This window comes from Periplaneta americana, chromosome 3 (assembly GCF_040183065.1).
Source record: "Periplaneta americana isolate PAMFEO1 chromosome 3, P.americana_PAMFEO1_priV1, whole genome shotgun sequence".
NCBI classification, from domain to species: Eukaryota; Metazoa; Arthropoda; class Insecta; order Blattodea; family Blattidae; genus Periplaneta; species Periplaneta americana.
In genome coordinates, this window is record NC_091119.1 from 721,766 (window position 1) to 742,821 (window position 21,056).

Sequence of the window (21,056 nt, forward strand, 5' to 3'; positions counted from 1 at the left end):
ATTCTGGTTATATTATGTTTCATATTATTAAGCAACACCCGTATTTAACCTACATTTTTACAACAACTTTTGTAATATAATATTTTTCTAAAAAGTTAATAATAAGCGCGATATTTAGAGTTATTGACTTCCGGTCCCCTTATAGCCCCTCTTTTAAAGTATTTTAAATGGCATATAGCCTAAATTCGAAGTGGGACCAAACTTAATTTATATTCCAATTTTCATACAAATCGGTTCAGCCATTATCGCGTGAAAAGATAAGAAACATCCAGACAGACATACAAAAATTAAAAAATGCGATTTTTGGTCTCAGGATAGTTTTTAACACCAATTACTATTGGAAAAGCGAAAATTACAATAAACATTCTGGTTACAGCTTTATTACTAGTGCTTTCTTAAACTGACTGAGCATACTGGGAATTCCATCAATTTATTTTTTTATTCTAGTAGGTTATTTTACGACGCTTTATCAACAGCTTAGGTTATTTAGCGTCTGAATGAGATGAAGGTGATAATGCCGGGGTCCAGCACTGAAAGTTAGCCAGCATTTGCTCATCTTGGGTTGAGGGAAAACCCCGGAAATAAACCTCAAGTAGGTAACTTGCCCCAAACGGGAATCGAACCCGGGCCACCTGGTTTCGCGGCCAGACGCTGACCGTTACTCCACAGGTGTGGACAATTCCATCAATGGCTTTCCCAAAACATGACATGAAATGTTCCATATAAAAACAATTTTTATCTCGAAAAGGAAGCAAAAATGAGCACTATTATATTAAACTTTGCGTTGGAAATATCCAAAGAATAACCCTCTGAAATTGGTGACATTTATAGTTCACCATGTAGGCCAGATGTATGTATCCAGGTGGTGATATTCAGTCGGTTCACACCGATTTGGACAAAGTGGCTGTTAAATTATTTCTAGGTAATATTTGCAATTACCATGGAGATATATCGCACATGTTTCCCATAGGTACACATGACAGAACCGGTTGTTAAACTTTATGCATAGCATCACTATATTTATATACATAGGTGTGTATGTATACATTCACATACTACAATGACCAGCAAAAAAAAAAAAAAGTGGATCACTTAACTTTTTTTTACAAATTATAATAATAATTTTATATATTATTGTTTATTGTTAGTAAAATAACATATACAAAAATGCAGTCTTAATTCTTCCCTGAAGGATAGCTTATAGTTCATTTGTTCTGCATTCTGACAAAGGCATATTGTGAAATAAAGTGAACACACATTCTGTACACTTCTATTCCGTCATAAAATATTTTTTGTTTGCAGTTTATTTTAAAGTTCTACAGTGTTATAATTTAAGGAAAATTTCTAGCAATGCATATCATGAAGCTATTGGCTTACATTAACACGTGATCATACCATTGAAATCATCACTGTGCGCGTATCTTGCCCTAATGTTGTGTTACCACCCCTAGTGGCGATGAAGTTCACCAGGTCCTGCATTTCTGCTTCTACAATGCTGCCGCATTTCCTTCAGAGTGTCGAAGTTGCGACGTCGGACATATGCCATAGGTGTTCAATAGGATTTAACTCTGGGCTGCGTGCTGGCGAGTCCAGGGTTGATATCCCGATGTCGCGAAGGTGGTCTGTCATACAGAAAGCAGCTCCAAAACTGACATCATCCTATACAATGACATAGCCGTTCTTTTGGACAGTTGCAAGGCGAACATTGCTTTCTCTATCATCAGGTGACTGGAAACAAAATCGCGACTTATCCCTGAACAGCACCATTGAACACTGACGCGTCAACCTAGAGAAATTGCAAGCCCTCCTGAGGTCATATAGGCCTCGCATAACATTTCTCTCACTCACAGTGACTTTTTCCACTGTTTTGAGACGATTTCTGGCTTGGAACTGCAGATATTGTAAAACATGGAGAGTCAGAAACCTATCATTCCTGGTGGATATAGATCTAACACAGCCTGATTCCAGTCGTCTGTGGTAGGTATCTAGTTCACAGAATTGTTGCCAAACTTTCAGAACGGCACCGAGGTTCACTCAGCCTCCTATAAAATTGAGTACCGTGGAATACCATTCTTTTATCGAGTGATATTAATTGAGAGAGCATTTTAGTTATTTCTGCTGTTTGAGAGGAAGGTGTGTGTTTAGAGACTATTGATAGAATAGCTGCTTTGGAGTCTGACAATATAACTGCATTCTTAAATTTATTGATGTGAAATAGAAGATTCCTAAGACTTTCACTTATTGCAACGATTTCTCCGTCAAAACTTGTTGTTCCATATCCAAGAGATCTATAAAGTGAGAAGAGACAGCACGTAACACCTGCACCGGCACCTTGTTCTCTGGAGATCAAGGATCCGTCGGTGTATAAATGAAGCCGGTTTTGTGGAGGGTACCTAATATTAATTGTCGCTAAAGACAATTGTTTCATTATTTCAGTGTTTACTTCTGATTTCAGTATTTCTTCTGTTAAATTTAGATTATATTCCATATTTAACAGAGTTAAAGGGTTTGGTTTAATTTGTAAATTTTCTTTTAAATTCGGGATATTGATTTTCTGTTTTAATTCTTGAGCCATGGATATGAAACTTTTTTGAGTTTTCACTCTACAGAGAGGACTGTATGAATGCCAATTGTTTCCTGGTAATCTGATAAGTTTTTCATATTGAATCAGTGCTGTTTCTTCTATTGTCATTTTGATACTGTTAATATTAGTGAGGAATCTCATAGAATCTATTGGAGTTGTTTTGATTCCACCAGTAATGAGCCTGAGAGCTTGGTTTTGAACATATTCTATTTCGTTTATGAAAGGGGAGGTAATTAAAATTTCTCCGCAGTATGTCAGCACTGGCTGTATAAACACTTTGTATGTAGTGTTCAAAGTATGCCTAGAGCATCCCCATTTCTTTCCTGCTAGTCCTTTTAGAAGGGAGAATCTTTTACAAGCTTTTTCAGAAATATATTTCAAATGGTTGCTCCATGTTAACTTACTATCGAAAACCACTCCAAGATATTTGGATTCATAAGTCCTAGGAAGGTGTTGGTCTTTGTATTGGATCTTGAATTCTCTTTCTTTTTTACCAAGTGAAAATATTTGGTAGCTACTTTTGCTTAAATTGATTGTTATCAAATTTGATGTATTCCATTCATGTAGTTGAGTTAGAGCTTTAAGAGCAGAATTTTGAATTTTGTCTCTATGTCTGTAAAATCCGAAGTCCACAAAACTATATCATCTGCAAATAGAGCTGTTTTCATGTTTGATTCCTCTAGTAGGGAGGGTAAGTCATTTATATAAATATTGAATAAAGTTGTGCTGAGGACAGCGCCCTGAAGTAGACCTCGATATGTTTGTCTGTAACTAGAAAGTGAGTTACTGAATTTAGTGGCAATGAATCTTTGACTAAGGAATTCTGATATCCATCTGAACATATTGCTGGAGATACCTAATTTCTGGAATTTTAGTAATAATTTATTTCTCCAAACAGAGTCATATGCTTACTGAAAGTCAATAAATATTGCCAAGGTATCTTCTTTCCTGTTAAAACTGTCTTTTATTTCTTGGCCGAGGCGTATGACTTGTTCATTGGTAGAGTGTAGTTGTCGAAAGCCGGCTTGTCTTGGTGATAAAAGATTTTTGGGATTCCAAATACCAAGTTAATCTGTTGGAGATCATGGACTCCATGGTTTTTGCTATCATGCTTAATAGTGCTATTGGTCGAAAACTATTAACATCATGAGCAGGTTTCCCTTTCCTGTGAATTGGTACAATGATTGCTTTCTTCCAAGCTGCAGGAATTGAGGTGTTCCATGATAAGTTGAAAATGGATAAAAGTACAGACTTGGCTTTTTCCCCAGATGTTAAAAAAATTGGGAATAAATGTTGTCAGGGCCAGGAGATTTCTTGGTTGTTAAATTTTGTATAGCTATAGTTAATTCTTTGGGAGTAAAATTTTGATGAAATATTTCAGGTTTTGTGATATTGCTAGTAATATTGTTTTTATTATTTTTATGTAATTCTCTTTTGATAAATTTGTCAGTTGTTTTGATATTGGGATGTAATCTGTGAGAGTTTGAGTAGTGTTTATTAAATGCGTTTGCTATATCTCTACTATCTGTTAGCGTTTTGTTATTATGAATAGTATTTCCAAAAATGTTAAATACATCTTTTCTTAGTCATAGAGGTTACTCTCTCTAAATTGGTGGTTTATTGGCGATGATTAAGTTGTTACGAAGTGATCCACTTTTTTTTTGCCGGTCAGTGTATATGAAGTTCAAAATGTGGTAACTCCCTTGGGATGCTACATTCATAAACAAACATTGGTAGATTGACACCTTCTTCTGTGAATGCCATCTCTCTCACGTGGCATGCATACAATGTGTTGTGCAGTTAATGTTCAACTATCACTTCCGGGTCTCCCAAATGTCAAAATAATCGTTCTTTCCTTTTTTCTACTTTCACTTCTTAACCTTGCATTAATAACATGCACACTGCATTGTCTACTTGCTAAGTTGCCAAAGTTACTAAATATTAAAGATGACTAACAAAGTAAATAATGTAAGCATAGCCATCACAGTCTGTGCAGCGTTGCCATTGACCAAAAATATCAGATCTCGCAGAACATTTTATCAAACTCTACTTTTTTGTTTATTTAATGTACCAAATTTGCCAATCTCTTGCACACACCCTACAAATACAAATTCGAGAAAAAGGCATTCATATATAACAGAAAGTAACATTTGTTGTTGTTGTCCCTTTATTAAGTCTATATTTGCAGCAATAAGAGTTTTATTTATTTTTTACTGTCCCATGGTAACTTCCACGTCAACAATATAAACCTATTTTCAGGGTGACAGTAAATAAGAGTACTGAAGGGAGGGAAAAATTTAATTTTAAAAGCAAATAATTTTTAATGACTTACTATCGTGCGGATGTGGGTTCGATCCCCAGTGTACCCCTGATTTATAACTTGTGTTGGCCCAGGTAAAACAGGGGTTTTGTCTGGTTCCCCTGTGACATTTCAACAAATCGTGGGTGTAGCGTAGACCAACCTCCTATGTCGAACTGGCTTCATATGGGTGAATGACGAACAGTCAAGTACCCGCCATTAGTTAAAAATATATATGTTCCAAATTATTAGATTTAATTTCAAACTGACTAAATATCATTGTTAGCCACCAGCGTAGCTCAGGCGATAGCGCGTTTGACTGCTGATCTTGGGTTGCACTCGGGCACGCGTTCGATACATTTAGGCTCATTAGGTGGTTTGACTTTTCAGAGATTTTCCCCAATCGTAAGGCGAATGTCGGGTAATCTATGGCAAATCCTCGGTCTCATCTCGTCAAATACCGTGTCACTATCACCAATTTTATCAACGTCAAATAACGCAGTAACTGATACAGCGTCGTTAAATAGTCAAGTAAAAAAAATAATTGTTGAACATATAAATACTTATGCTCAACTATTTAACTTTGGTAGCTCATAAAACATTTGTAAAGTTCTCAATAGAGCCAGCCCGGATGTTTAGCATTTATAACAGTTAAAGAAGGCAATAAAAACGTAAAAATAGGCACAATAATCCCTGAAAAATACATTATAAATTTCAAAAAGGCATAATATATTTTAGCAACAAATTTAAATTATAATTATCAAAATAACTCGCATATTTACTTTGTGACACATGTTGACTTATAAAATACTTTTTTTCGTGATTAACTGTCTTTTCACAAATCTTACATAACGAAACTATTCCATTGGTTGAAAACACATGGCCACCAAATTCACTAACGTAAGACGAAGTTTATTTTTCAATGGTTTATTGAATTTAGGCATTCTAGCTAACCGATCTTATACCTTCTGTCACTCGACAATAACTGACTGTTCCTCACTCAAATTTCTTTCTCCTACAATAATAAACACATGTAACACAAAATTGTCACGTAGCATTTTCAATTATTTGCTTTCATATTATCAAATCTTACTGTTACAACTTCTTACTACTTAAAATTACGTCTCTTAGCTCTTCAATAGAGTGAGTCTGGAACTTGGTTACATGCATTACCATCTCCTCACATCGGCACTCTAATAGATAGCACATCCTTTAAAATCGCCATGGCTTTACGCTTGGTTCTAAACTCTGCCAACCGCACCAATGTATTTGTGGAGGAATTGCTGATATTTACGGTCATCATGCACTCAGCTGTGCGAGGAGCAAGGGTCGCATTCCCAGACATACATCACTCAATAATATCATTAAAAGATCTCCGACTTCTTGTGGCATCCCATCTCTTTTGGAACCACGTGGATGGTAAACGACCCAATGGTCTCACCTTAATTCCATGGTCTAGAGGAAAATCTTTAATTTGGGACTCCACTTGCGCTGACACTCTAGCTCCATCTCACTTGCCGAATACGTCCAGATGCGCAGCATCTGCTGCTGAATTAGCAGAGAAGAAAAAAGTCAATAAATATGCTCATCTTCTAGACAATTATATCTTTGTACACTCTTAGACAAAAAAAATGACCGGACTCTTGAAGCGTAAATTTTCTAAGTTCCATTCGGCTGTGCGCCTGATACACAAGACTAAAATCAGAGTAGTAAGGACGAAACCAGCGAGATCCAATAACATACTCTTATATATATATATATATATATATATATATATATATATATATATATATATATATATATATATATTGTTTTCTTTTAGAGCAACTGATTGGGGGTGTTTGTGCGAAACGGTCATACCCACAGAGTAATTTTCATTCTTTCCTTCGCTACTACCATTCGCATTGGTATTTGTACCTACTTTACCATTACTTCTCAAGGGATATAGCCTACAAACTATTAGCATTGCAAAGAGATGTCCATTTTTTGACAGAATACGTTATTATTTTCAATTATCAAATTATATTTATGCACTAGAGACGAAGGGATAAGCTTTATAAACAATTTAAAAAAATAACTTAAGCATTACGTAGAGAGAAAATTAGTGAAAATATGCAATATCCTTCAATATATTTAAAAATATATAATATATGCCAAAATATTTATTATGCACCAAAATATGTAAAAACATTTAAAACTTCGAAATAATGATCCCTTTCGTTAATCTTCGATGCTATTTACCCATTAGAGTTCTACGAAATGTTTATTTGGCCATTATTCAGTCTACCATTCAATATGGTATAATTGTTTGGGGTGGAAGTACAAACATTAATCTTAGTTCGTTAAATTTACTACAAAAACGAATAATTAAAATTTGTCTGAAGAAATGTTTCGATTACCCAACTAAATTAATTTGTTCTGAATTTAATGTATTTAATATTGAACAAATTTATAAGTATACGCTGTTAAAATTTTATCATAAAAATCGTAATTAGTTTGTATTACAGACACATAATTATGACACAAGACGAAATATTAATTCAACATTAATAGAACCTAAATGTCTCACATCTGCTGGTCTAAAGCATAGCATTAATTTTGGCCCTCGGTTGTACAATGCTTTAACTAAATTACACCCAGAACTTCTAACATGTAACCCACGAACATATAACAAGAAAATTAGAAACGTGTTAATATCTTCAATTTGATTAAATAAATTTATAGCCTATGTGTATGAATTAATCAACCTATATTATATTATATTTGTATTCTATAATTTCGAAATTTTGTCCTACTTTTCACGTGCGATATTATTCTTCTCTAGAGTTAATATTATATTATATAATTCCATTGCCGCTGTAATTTAAATTTTAGTTCCTATTTTATTTTACTTATTTATTTTTATTTTCTTTTCCTATATTTCTCTTATATTAATATTATATTATATAATTCCATTGCCGCTGTAATTTTAATTTTATTTCCTATTTTATTTTATATTCTCTTATAGGCCTATTAATATTATATCTTAATTGCGACCGAACACGAGCGCTGCTCATTCGGTCTCAAATTTTGTTAATACTACTGTATCTCCTTTTTTATATTGATTGTATTATTTTATTTCTATTTGTCTTGTTTGTTTGTAATTATATTCTTTATTCTGTAGGCCTATATTTAAATTTAAATTTAATACGATTCGCGGACTTCTAGCTTTCCGTATAGCTACATATGTAGGAACGGAATATGTAATTACATACAATCCGGGCTCTAGTCATAACATTATTAAAAAAGTGTTTTGATTAATTTAACCATCTTTGCCCACATTTGTGTAAAGATCGAGTAATGGTTTTTTTAGTACTTTCGTATGAACGAAGAAAAATGTTTAAAACTTCATCTGTTATTAGCATCTGAAATAATGAAGCGAAACATCACATTTCGAAGGCCAATCAGCACAGAAGCGCGATTAGCACTGTTAAAATTAACTTTTCATCACCCATTTTAAGAATAATCTGTCTGGACAACGCACCAGCACATGTTGAGTGGGAAAGTACTGAGAACAGCCAACACACTTTTCTCCGAAGACCAGCGAATGCTGACGATCGTCATCGGAAATTCCGCTAGGGTCGTGTCGCGAGAACCCTGTCCGTCAGGACCGGCAGCCGGTTGCTTCCGTTCGGAGAAGTGAGCGTTTGCCGTTTAAAATACATGCATACGTCTCTCGCAGAATATTTCTGGTTCGTTCCGTTCCGGTCGGTTCGTGCCAGTGAGCGTCAACCTTAAGAGTGTACCTTCGGTCCTTGGAGTCATGACGCTAAAGTTTTGCTATCTCAAATCGGCCAAATTTTGATCTCCATTACTTGTGATCGTCGTTGCACTACTTATTTCCGTCAACGCGTATTGCTATTCAACGCGGAAATGCAATGAGCGTTTTAGGTACTCTTCCCGAGTCCAGCCCTTTGGACGAACTCTGTCTCCTGTAAAATTTATTTACGTATTCCTTATGCAAATATTTGTATTTTAAAATTATAAAGCTGATTATCGGTGCCGTGAAGACATGACAATATTATATTTGTAACTGCGGATTGTCGATCATTATTCATATTACACCAATAGTATTAAAGCACGATTATTAGCAGATTAAGCACCGAAATAAATTACTTTTATTTACTATTGTTAGTAAAGTGAGTCATCGTTTCAAATAACTTATTTAAATTTCATACACATTACAATACTTACAATTAATTAGAAAATTGCAAACAAGCAAGAAATATTGCTCTAAAATTACAAAAAAAAAAAAAAAAGGCATTTACTAGTAGGAAACATTTTACAAAGGTAAAATAAAAATTGGCCGTATCAGTTTGATTTAGGCCTACTCCAAATCACATTTATATCTATGCAAATCATGATTTACTTCCACCAAGTAAAAAAGACATTTTGCCAAACATCCGTGCTCATATCATACAATTGAAGAAGTACAGATTGTACAAAATTATATCAAATTACACCAAAAAATCAACTGTATATGTACCAGTGTACAGAATATTTGAAATAGTACCAAATCAATACAACTGTAGCCTACCAAAAGCCGCAACACTGGCATCGAGCCCTGCCAGGCTAAGCAATTGCTAAGTCATGTAGGCCTACACATGTCGTTCATGATGAAAAGTCAGAATTTCCACGTCACAGGATTCTTCCTCATTCCTTAACACTAGGCCTATACAAACATTACGATACCAGTTACAAATAGCCTATCTAATAATAATAATAATAATAATAATAATAATAATAATAATAATAATATTTCATAGTAGTACGGTAGAGTTTATACATGTTACGTAACTTGGTCTAACAGAATTTTAAAAATGTTACGAATATAAACCATGGAAATTCATAGGCTTACTTACAGCAATGATTCTGCTTCCTTAAGCTGTTGCTTTTCGAGGCTATGTTGTAATAATGCACTTCTTGCAAAGGCTTCATTCTTGTGCAAGTCCTCTCGTGGGGCATATCTTAGTCTTGGTATTTTAGTTTCCTTCTTAACAAGATCCACTATATCAATCAGCATCTCATCTTCCTCAGCATTTTTTCGCTCCATTATAACAAATCTGGCAAGCAAATCACAAGTAGTACAATGCTCACTTATATCCTACATGTAGTATCAAGCTCTCTCAAATTTTGATGAACAATTTTCTATTATAAATTGAATTAAACTCACACAACTAATGTTGCAATTAGAGCGCGTATTTACGTATCTACAAAAACATACCTTGTCACAATGCTATTCCAGGTGCTAGCTCAAATAGTCACTATAATATAGAGATTAAGAATGAAAACGTCATAAAAAAAAAAGCGATGCCGATAAAAATTAAACAATTGCAAGAAAATGCTACATCAAAGCTGCCGTGACATTTAACAACGAAGTTAAACTATAAATGTTTGATTAAATGGCAAACTTACTCGTGTTAATTATATAAGCACGTATGGCTTATATAATTAACATGAGTAAGTTTGCCATTTAATCATTCATTTATATTTAAGTGTTAAAAGCAGTATACGCAAGATTCAAGATGGATTATCAAAAGTTAAACTTTTTATCTTGCCCTTTATAGTAATTTCCTTGAAGACGGGCAAAATCCAAAATGGCTGACGAAAACTACCAAAACGTTCTGCCAACTATGAAGTTCAAATGTCACCAAACATCACAAAATCAATGATGGAAAATCAAACATATATTCATATTTTTAAAGATGAACAAGCCCTTCAAAAAATGAAAATATGTTTAATTTTTCATCTTTGATTTTTATGGTGTTTGGTGGCATTCGAACTTCATGCTTGGTAGTACTTTTCTGGCAGTTTTCGTCCGCACTTTACCCCCACAAATCACTAAAACGCAAAACAATAATTTATGTAATACAAAAATTACATAAATTATAAAATTTTCTATCATTTCACTGTATGTCCCAGCAGGACAAGGTCTCTGAAAGACTACAGCAACGAATAACCGCGCAACAACTATACTATCTGCACATTTGTGTGCATTCCTCGTTATTATAAAACAATTTATCACCTCATCAAACGTTTTCAATCCTCATTGACGTCTTCAATGACAACCACTTCACTTCCATTATGACACAGACTTCAGGCAATCTAAACTTAAACCACGCAGCCAACAAAGAACTAAACAAACACTTTGTCGTACAGTCAACTTCACATAACTAAACCATGTATTTACACAAAATGAAATTCTCTTTGAACTCTTATTACACCTTAACTTGTACGGAAAATTCAGTAAATAAACACTTTTCTCCTCAACAGTCGACACAGTTCTTATTCATCAGCGAAAGAATAAACCAAAATCGACACAAAATTTAATACTCTGTTCTAGATTCACACATCTTTCACAGTTATCATAAAATGACAAACCTTCAATACCTTTAGCCATCAGAACACCACTCACGTCAAACAACCACAACTTACTGACGTCATTATTCAGTCAAAATTAATTAAAATTCTAGAACAAATGATGACAACCAATCAAATCGAAGGAAAATCATAAAATGACAAATTTCCAATAGCTTTAGCCATCAAAACAGTATAACACCACTCACGTCAAACAACCAAGAACTGACAACGTCATTACCCATTCAAAATTAAAGAAAATTCTGGAACAAATGACAACTATAACCAATCAAATTGAAACAACATCACGGCGAAATCTCGTATAAAAACCTAGAACATATAAAAGTCACTAAAAATCACTAACATTTAACTCTTAAGTAAAAAAATGTTGGTAATACTTAGAAAATCCAACCAGGTGCCCGTCTTCTATGAAATTATAGTAATGCAAGTGCCCTTGATCGTAATTTTGTTATTATAAATACAAAATACCCCACTACATTTTCGGGAGATATCACATTGCATTACTTTCAAATTAGGGAAATGTATATTGTATAATGATTTTACAGTCAGCTATATAATATGAAAGTTAAACCAGTTGCCATAGAAACGCCTACCTACCACATAGCTTGTACAATGTATTACGCAAGGCCCATAATAGCAATGCTTTTTCTTAACGTGGAATGCTCTGTAATCATTAAAGAGGACAGGAAGAGTGTATTCCATCGATACAGCTTCCTCCTACAGGAAAATTACTTGAAAGAGCCTCAAATCAGATAACTTCAAAATATCAGGCATACAAGTTACGAAAAGGAGGACATTTCTTCACTTTTTAAAAATCTGCCCCGACTCCGGACAAAAGCCTAAAAAGGAAGACATGTCCGGACAAAAGAGGACGTCTGGTCACCCTACATAAATGCAGGGGCCACAATTCTACAAGACAGCGTCTAAATTATTGGAAATTTGACTATAGCTGGTGTTACAGAATATTTCAAAGCACATAGAAATGAAAACAATAATAAAAATAAAACATATAAAAGTGTGACAACTTACCAGAATAATTTAGGCATAGTAGCGATGACTGTGTAAAATGCATAATGAGTTCTTGATAATTAAATAATAGTGGAATCATTTGTTTTACGCTAGGTGTACGCTTAGCGTACAGAATATCGTTTTTACACCAATATTACGCTTCGTTCAAAATTACGTTACCGAACTTCGTTTTAACGCCACTTTTACGCTTCGTGTACGCTTAGCGTACAGCATGACGTTTTTACGCCTCTTTTACGCTTCGTGTACGCTTAGCGTACAGCATGACGTTTTTACGCCAATTTTACTTTTTGTTTACGCTTAGGTTACCGAATTTTGTTTTCACGCAATTTTTCTCTTCGTTTATGCTTGGCGTACAGAATGTCGTTTTTACGCCAGTTTCACCCTTCATTTACGCATAACGTACAGAATTTCCTTTTTACGTCAATTTTACGCTTCGTGTACGTTTAGCATACAAAATGTCGTTTTTACGCCAATTTTACGCTTCCTGTACGTTTAGCATACAAAATGTCGTTTTTACGCAAATTTTACGCTTCGTGTACGCTTAGCGTACAGAATGACGTTTCACGCCAATTTCACGCTCCGTTTAAACTTAGCATACAGCAATTCCTTTTTGCGCCAATTCTACGCATCGTGTACGCTTAGCGTACAGAATGTTGTTTTTACGCAATTTTACGCTTCGATTACGCCTAGCGCACAGCATTTCCTTTTTACGCCAATTTTACGCAACCTGTACGTTTAGCGTAAAAATGGCCTTTTTGCGCCAATTTTACTCTTCGTTTACGCTTACCGTACAGAATGCTTTTACGCCAATTTTACGCTACGTTTACGCTTAACGTACAGGATGTTTCTGCAACAATTTTATGCTTCGTGTACGATTACCGAACAGAATGTTTTTACGCCAATATTACGTTTCGTTTAAACATGGGCTACCGCATTTCATTTTTCCTCCAATTTTACGCTTCATGTACACTTAGCCTACAGCATGCTTTTACGCCAATTTTACGCCGGTTACGATTACGCTTACGTATACGGTTACGCTTACAATTATGGTTGAGGTAACGTTAACGCTTACGTTTACAGTTACGGTTACGTCTACGCTTACGTTTACGGTTACGGTTACTTATACGGTTACGTTTACGGTTAAGTTCACGGTAACGATTACGGTTACGTTTAGGTGTATGGTTACTCTTAAGTTTGGTTATGATTTGTTACGTTTACGTTTTGTTACGTTGTGTTACGTTTAAGTTTCGTTACGTTTACGTTTTTGTGTTACGTTTTGTTATGTTTAGGTTTTGTCTTGCGATTTGTTACGTTTACCTTTTGTTACGTTTACGTTTAGGTATTGTTACGTTTAAGCTTAAGTTTATTTCGTTTAACTTTTGTTACGTTTACGATTCCTTACGTTAAATTTTTGTTACGTTCAGTTAAATTTACGTTTTGTTACGTATCGTTACGTTTAGGTTTTGTTACGTTTACGTTATGTTACATTTTGTCACGATTACATTTTGTTATGTTTACGTTTTGTTACTGTTACGTTTACGGTTGTGTTCACTTTTACGTTTAATTTTACGGTTACGGTTAAAGTTACGTTTACGGTTGCGTTTATATTACGTTTACGGTTACGTTTATGTTTAGGTTTACGGTTACGTTCACGGTTACGTTACATTTTGTTGCGTTTACGTTTTGTTACGATTTGTGACATTTACGTTTTGTTACGTATCGCTACGTTTATGTTTTGTTATGTTTTCATTATGTTACATTTTGTCACGATTAAATTTTGTTACGTTTACGTTTTGTAACTGCTACGTTTTGTTACGTTTACATTTAAGGTTACGTTTTGCTATTACGTTTACGGTTAAGGTTACAGTTACGTTTACGGTTACGTTTATGTTTCCGTTCAAGTTTACATTCAAAGTTACGTTACGTTTTGTGACATTTACGTTCTGTTACGTTTACGTTTTGTTGCGTTTTGTTACGATTACGTATATACCTATACGGTTTCGTTTACGGTTACGATTAGGTTAAGTTTACGGTTACGTTTATGGTTTCGTTTACAGTTAACTTTGATTTGTTACGTTTATGTTTTGTTACGTTGTATTACGTTTATGTTTTGTTACGTTGTATTACGTTTATGTTTCGTTATGTTTACGTTTTGCTACCTTTACATTTTGTTACGTTTACGGTTGCGTTTATGGTTACGATTAAGTTTACGTTTACGGTTACGGTTACGGCAACATTTATGGTTACGGTTACGTTTACGGTTACGAAAACGGTTACGTCTAAGTTTTGTTACGTTTACATTGTGTTACGTTTACGTTTTTTTGTTTACGTTTTGTTTTGCGTTTTGTTATGTTTACGTTGTGTTTTGTTTTTGTTACGTTTACGTTTTGTTACGTTTCGTTACGTTTACGTTTTGTTAAGTTTTGTCACGTTTACATTACGGTTACGTTTATATTCTATTACGTTTACGCGTTGTTACGATAACGTTTGTTACTTATATATTTTGTTATGTCTAAGTTTTGTTACGTTTCGTTTTTTACGTTTACGTTTACGTTTATGGTTACGGATACGTTTACGGTTACGTTTACGATTACGGTTACGTTTACATTCACGGTTTCGTTTACGGTTACGTTTTTGTTTTGTTACGTTTATGGATAGTTCCGTTGTGTTACGTTTACGGTACGATTACGGACAGGGTAACGTTTACGTTGAGGGCTACGTTTACGGTTATGTTTGCTGGTTACCTTAACAGTTATGGTTACGGTTACGTTTACTGTTTCGTTTACGTTTACTTTTAAGTTTATATATTGTAACTTTTAAGTTACGTGTACGGTTATATTTATGGCTACGGTTACGTTTACGTTTAGGGTTACGTTGACGGTTACGGTTACTTTTACGGTTACAGATAAAATTACATTAACTTTACGTCTTTCTTCTACCGTTAAGGTTACGGTTACGGTTACGTTAACGGGTACGGTTACTGTTACGTTTACGGTTAAGCATACGTGTACGGTTACTGTTACGTTTGCGGTTACGTTTACGGTTACGGAAACGTTTACGGTTACTTTACGGTTACGGTGTCGTTTACGGTTACAGTTACGTTTACGGTTATGGTTACGCTTACGGTAACGGTTACGGTTATTTTTACGGTTACTTTTACATTTTATTACGCTTACGCGTTGTTACGATAACGTTTTGTTACGTTTATATTTAGTTACATTTACGTTTTGCTACTTTTATGCTTACGTTTATGGCTACGGTTATTTTCTCGTTTACGTTTACGGATACGGTTATGTTTACAGTTACTTTTCCAGTTACGGTTACGTTACCGGTATCGTTTACGGTTACGCTTACGGTTACGGTTACGTTTACGTTTGCGTTTACGTATTGTTACGTTTGCAATTTGTTCGTTGTGTAATGCAAGTTGACACGCTTGAGAATTACGCAAAAATGTTACGCGTCAGTTACGCAAGAATGTTTCGCGTTAGTTTCGCAAGAATGTTACGCGCGTAACGTTGTGTAACTGTACACAAGAAGTTTAAGCGCGTACGTGAATAAGCAAAAAGGTTAACCTGCGTGCAAGATTACGCGCACATGGATACGCAAGTTGATACGCGTAACAGTTACGCAATGAGGTTACGCGTAACAATTACGCAATTAGGTTACGCGTAACATTTACGCAAGTAGGTTACGCTTGTAACGGGTGCTGGAAAAGTATCCCTGCGAACGAAAGTGAGCAAGAAGTTTGCGCGTGTTCACGGGTACGCAAGAAGATTGCGCGCGTGCATGTGTACACGGGAACGTAAAAAAGGTTAGGTTACGTTAGGTTGGGTTGGGTATGGTTGGGTTTGGTTGGGTTGGGTAGCTTGGGTTTAGTTGGCTTTGTGACGTCGGGGTTTTGTTACTGTTACGTTAAGTTACGTTTACGATTTGTTAAGTTGTGTTACGTTTACGTTTTGCTTTGAGTTTTGTTACGTTTACGTTTTGCTTCGTTCAATTGTTATTACGTTTACTGTTACGGTTACGTTTACGTTTACTTTTACTGTTACTTCTATTTACTTCTATTTACGTTAACGGTTACGGTTGCGATGTTTACGGTTACGTTTACGGTTACGTCTACGGTTGTTTATGATTGCGGTTACGGTTAAGGTTACGTTTACGTTTACTTTAACGGTTACGTTCACGGTTAAGTGATCAGGCAAGACTGCTCGTACATGGTTACGCGTAACAGTTACGCAAGTAGGTTACGCGTAACAGTTACGGAAGGAGGTTACGCGTAGCATTTACGCAAGTAGGTTACGCTTGTAAGGGGTCGAGGAAAATTATACCTGCGTACAAAAGTACGCAAGGAGTTTGCGCGCGTTCACGGGTACGCAAGAAGAATGCGCGTGTGCACGCGTACTCAAAAATGTTACCCAAGTACACGGGAACGTAAAAAAGGTTAGGTTAGCTTAGGTTGGGTAGGGTATGTTTGGGTTGGGTGGCATGGGGTTAGTTGGTTTTGTTGCGTCTACGTTTTGTTACTTTTACGCTTACGTTTATGGCTACGGTTACGTTTACGGTTACGATTTACTTTAACGGTAACGGTTACGGTTACGTTTACGTATTGTTACTTTTACGATTTGTTCCGTTGTGTTACGGAAGTTGACACGCTTGACAGTTACTCAAGAATGTATCAAATATGAATGAGGTCTCGCCCACTAGTATGACTAGTCAGTTTTTATACCATTAAGGCACTAAGGCCGTAACGCTCTGTTGGTTAGAGAGCACTGAGCGCGCACAGCTGAGAGGTCCTGGGTTCGATTCCCGTTGCCGGTACGAATTTTTCTCGTACTTAATGGTGTAAAAACTTAATGGTTACGCAAGAAGGTGATGCGTGTAACGGTACACAAGAAGGTTAAGCGCGTAAGTGAATAAGCAAAAAATTTAACCTTCGTGCAAGATTACGCGTACATGGTTACGCAAGTTTATACGCGTAACAGTTACGCAACGAGGGTACGCGTATCAGTTACGCAAGCAGGTTACGAGTAACAGTTACGCAAGTATGTTATGTTTAACAGTTACGGATGGAGGTTACGCGTAACAGATATGTTAGTTTATTTTAGCTTGTGGTTAGGGTATGATTAGGTTAGGTTACAGTTAGGTTAAGGTTTCGTTTGTTTTGTTGTGTTTATGATATGTTACGATTTGTTATGTTTACGTTTTTAAGTATACTATCTGTTAGGTTTTGTTACGATTACTTTTTTTCGTCTATATTTGTAACGATTACGTTTTTTATGTTTACGCGTTGTTACGGTTCCGTTTTGTTACGTTTATGTTTTGCTGCGTTCACGTTTTGTTATGTTTTGTTACGCATGTATCTGCTACGCTAGAATGTTACGCACGTACATGAGTACGCAGAAAGAATAGCCTGCGTGAAAAAGTAGGCAAGATTACTCGTACATGGTTATGCAACTTGACACGAATAACAGTTACGCAAGTAGGTTACGCGTAACAGATGTTAGGTTAGGCTTGCTTATAGTTTAGGTTAGGTTAGTTTATAGTTAGGTTAAGGTTAAGGTTATGTTATGTTAGTTTAGGTTACGCCTGTTATGTTACGTTTAAGTAATGTTACGCTTTGTTATTTTTACGTTTTTTACTTTTACGTTCTGTTAGGGTTTGCTGCGATTGCGTTCAATACGTTTATGTTTTGTTACGTTCAAGTTTTTAACGTTTACGCGTTGTTACAGTCAGGTCTTGTTACGTTTACGTTTTGCTGCGTTCACGTTTTGTTACGTTTACGTTTGTGGTTAAGGTTACGTTTACGATTACGATTACGTTTACGGTTACGTTTATGGTTAGTTTTTTGTTTTGTTACGTTCACAAATAGTTCCGTTGTGTTACGATTACGATTACTTTTACGGACACGGTTACGTTTAAGTTGAGGGCTACGTTTATGGTTCTGTTTACGGTTACGTTAAAGGTTACGGTTACGTTTATATTCGTAACGTTTACGTTTTTACGTTTACGCGTTTTTACGGTTCCGTTTTGTTAAGTCTACGTTTTGCTGCGTTCACGGTTTGTTACGTTTACGCTTACGTTTATGTTTAAGGATACTTTTGCGGTTACGTTTACGTTTTAGGGTTGCATTTACGTTTATGTATTGTAGCGTTTAAGTTTTGTAACGTTTACGCTTACTTTTCTGGCTGCTGTTAAATTTTCGATTACGTTTACTGTTTCGGTTACGGTTACGTTTATATTTTATTACATTTACGCGTTATCACGGTAACCTTTTGTTACGTTTGTTTTATTACGTTTACGTTTTGTTACTTTTGCGCTTACGTTTATGGCTACGGTTATTTTTTCGGTTACGTTTACGGTTACCTTTACGGATACGGGTATTTCTATGGTTACGGTTACGGTACCGGTAACTTCTACTGTTACGTTTATGGTTACGTTTACGTAATGTTACGTTTGTGATTTTTTCCGTTGTGTTATGCAACTTGACACGCTTAACAGTTACGCAAGTAGGTTACACGTTACAGTTACTCAAGTAGGTTACGCGTTACAGTTTCGCAAGAAAGTTAGGCGTGTAACGGTACACAAGAAGGTTAAGCAATTACGTGAATAATCAAAGGTTAACCTGCGTGCAAGATTACGCGCACATGGTTACGCAAGTTGATACGTGTAACAGTTACAGAAGTAGGTTACGCGTAACAGTTACGCAATGATGTTACGCGTAACAGTTACGGAATATGGTTACGCGTAACAGTTACGAAAGTAGGTTACGCTTGTAACGGGTCTTGGAAAAGTATACCTGCGTACAAAAGTACGCAAGAAGTTTTCGGTTACGTTTACGGATACGGTGAATTTTACGCTTACGTTTACGGTTATGGTTACTTTTACGGATACGGTTACATTTATGGATGCGTTTACTGTTACGGTTACGTTAACTGTTACGCTTACGTTTACTGTTAAGTTTATATTTTATTAAATTTACGCGTTGTTACAGTAACCTTTTGTTACGTTTGTTTTGTTACGTTTACCTTTTGTTACTTTTACACTTGCGTTTATGGCTACGGTTATGTTACGTTTGCGATTTGTTCCGTTGTGTTATGCAAGGTGATACTCTTAACAGTTACGCAAGAAGGTTAGGCGTTACATTTACGCAGGAACGTTACGCGTTACAATTCCGCTAGAACTTAACGCGTGTAACGATTCACAAGGTTAAGCGCTTACGTGAATAATCATAAAGGTTAGCCTGCGTGCAAGATTACGCGAACATGGTTACGCAAGTTGATACGCGTAACAGTTACGCAAGTAGGTTACGCGTAACAGTTACGCAATGAGGTTACGCGTAACAGATAAGCAATGAGGTTACGCTTCACAGTTACGTAAGTAGGTTACGCTTGTAACGGGTGCTGGAAATGTTTACCTGCGTACAAAAGTACGCAAGAAGTTTGCGCGAGTTCACGGGTACGCAAGAAGATTGCGTTCGTGCACGCATCCTCAAAAATGTTACCGCCGTACACGGGAACGTAAAAAAGGTCAGGTTACCTTAGGTTGGGTTCGGTATGGTTGGGTTTGGGTGGCTTGGGTTTAGTTGGTTTGGTTACGTCTACGTATTGTTATATTCAAGTAAGTTACGTAAGCGATATGTTACGTGTGACGTTTACAATTTGTTTTTCGTTTTGCTACGTTTACGTTTACATTTCTGGTTACATTTACGCTTACGTTTACGTTGATAACTACGTTCACGGGAAAATTTTTAAAATTTTGCCATTTTTTGGAATTTTGACGAATTTCGAAAATTTAGGAAAATTTGAAATTATTTCAAAATTTTGAAATTTTTTTAATTTTCATCAACTGAAAATTTTTGAAAATTTTGATATTTTTTTTTAAATTTTTTCAATTTTGAAAATTTGGTAAATTTCGAAATTTTTTGAAAATAATAATTTTTGCAGTTTTCAAACTTTCGAAAATTTTGCAAATTTTGAACATTTTTTTTTAAATTTTGAAATTGTTGGGAATTTCGACGAATTTTGAAAATTTTTTGAAGTTTATTGAAAATTATGAAATTTTTAAATTTTTTTTCAAATTATTTTTATATTTTTAAATTTTTTGGAATTCTGACGAATTTTGAAAATTTTGGATAATTTTTGGATATATTGAAAATTTTGAAATTTTTTTAAAATTTTGAAATTTTTTAAAATTTTGAGACATTTCGAAAATTTTTTTTCGGATGTTTCGAAAATTTTTTAAAATTTTGAGACTTTTGGAAAATTGACGAATTTTGGAAAATTTTGAAAAATTTCCAGAAGTTTAGAAAATTTTGAAATGTTTTTAAAATTATGAAAATTTTTGAAAATTATGAAAAATTTTGAGAATTTCGAAGTTTTGAATATTTTGAAAATTTTTGGAAATTTTCCAAATTTTGAATTTTTTGAAACTTGTAATTTTTGGGAATTTCAAAGAATTTTTTAATTTTTTCAGAAATTTTGAAATATTTGGGAATATCGACGAATTTCGAATGTTTTTTTTAATTTTTAAAATTTTTGGGAATTTCCACAAATTTTCAAAACTTAGGAATTTTGACGAATTCTGAAAAATTTTTAAAATTTTGGAAAATTTTGGAAATTTTGAGATTTTTTTAAATTTTGAGAAATTACGAAAATATATTTAAAATTTCGAAATTTTTTAAAAATCTTCATTAATTTTGAAAATTTTGGAATGTTTTTAAAATTTTGA

The 21,056-nt window shown here is 34.9% G+C and overlaps 1 protein-coding gene across 4 annotated transcripts in view; it reads right to left on the reverse strand.

The window, feature by feature from the left end:
• Dhc62B (Dynein heavy chain at 62B) overlaps window positions 1–10,502 on the reverse strand; it is a 140,165-nt gene extending 129,663 nt beyond the window's left edge. For 2 of the 4 annotated variants that reach the window (XM_069819893.1, XM_069819891.1), the window contains exons 1-2: window positions 10,147–10,498; window positions 9,785–9,985 (exon numbers count right to left, since the gene is read on the reverse strand). In XM_069819893.1, the coding sequence (XP_069675994.1) occupies window positions 9,785–9,975 (191 nt within the window). In that variant the 5' untranslated portion in view covers window positions 9,976–9,985; window positions 10,147–10,498. Of the gene's footprint in view, window positions 1–6,324; window positions 6,432–9,784; window positions 9,986–10,146 lie in introns of those variants that run through there. The other 2 variants (XM_069819892.1, XM_069819899.1) reach the window with 2 other exon arrangements.
• Between the last annotated feature and the right edge of the window lie 10,554 nt (window positions 10,503–21,056).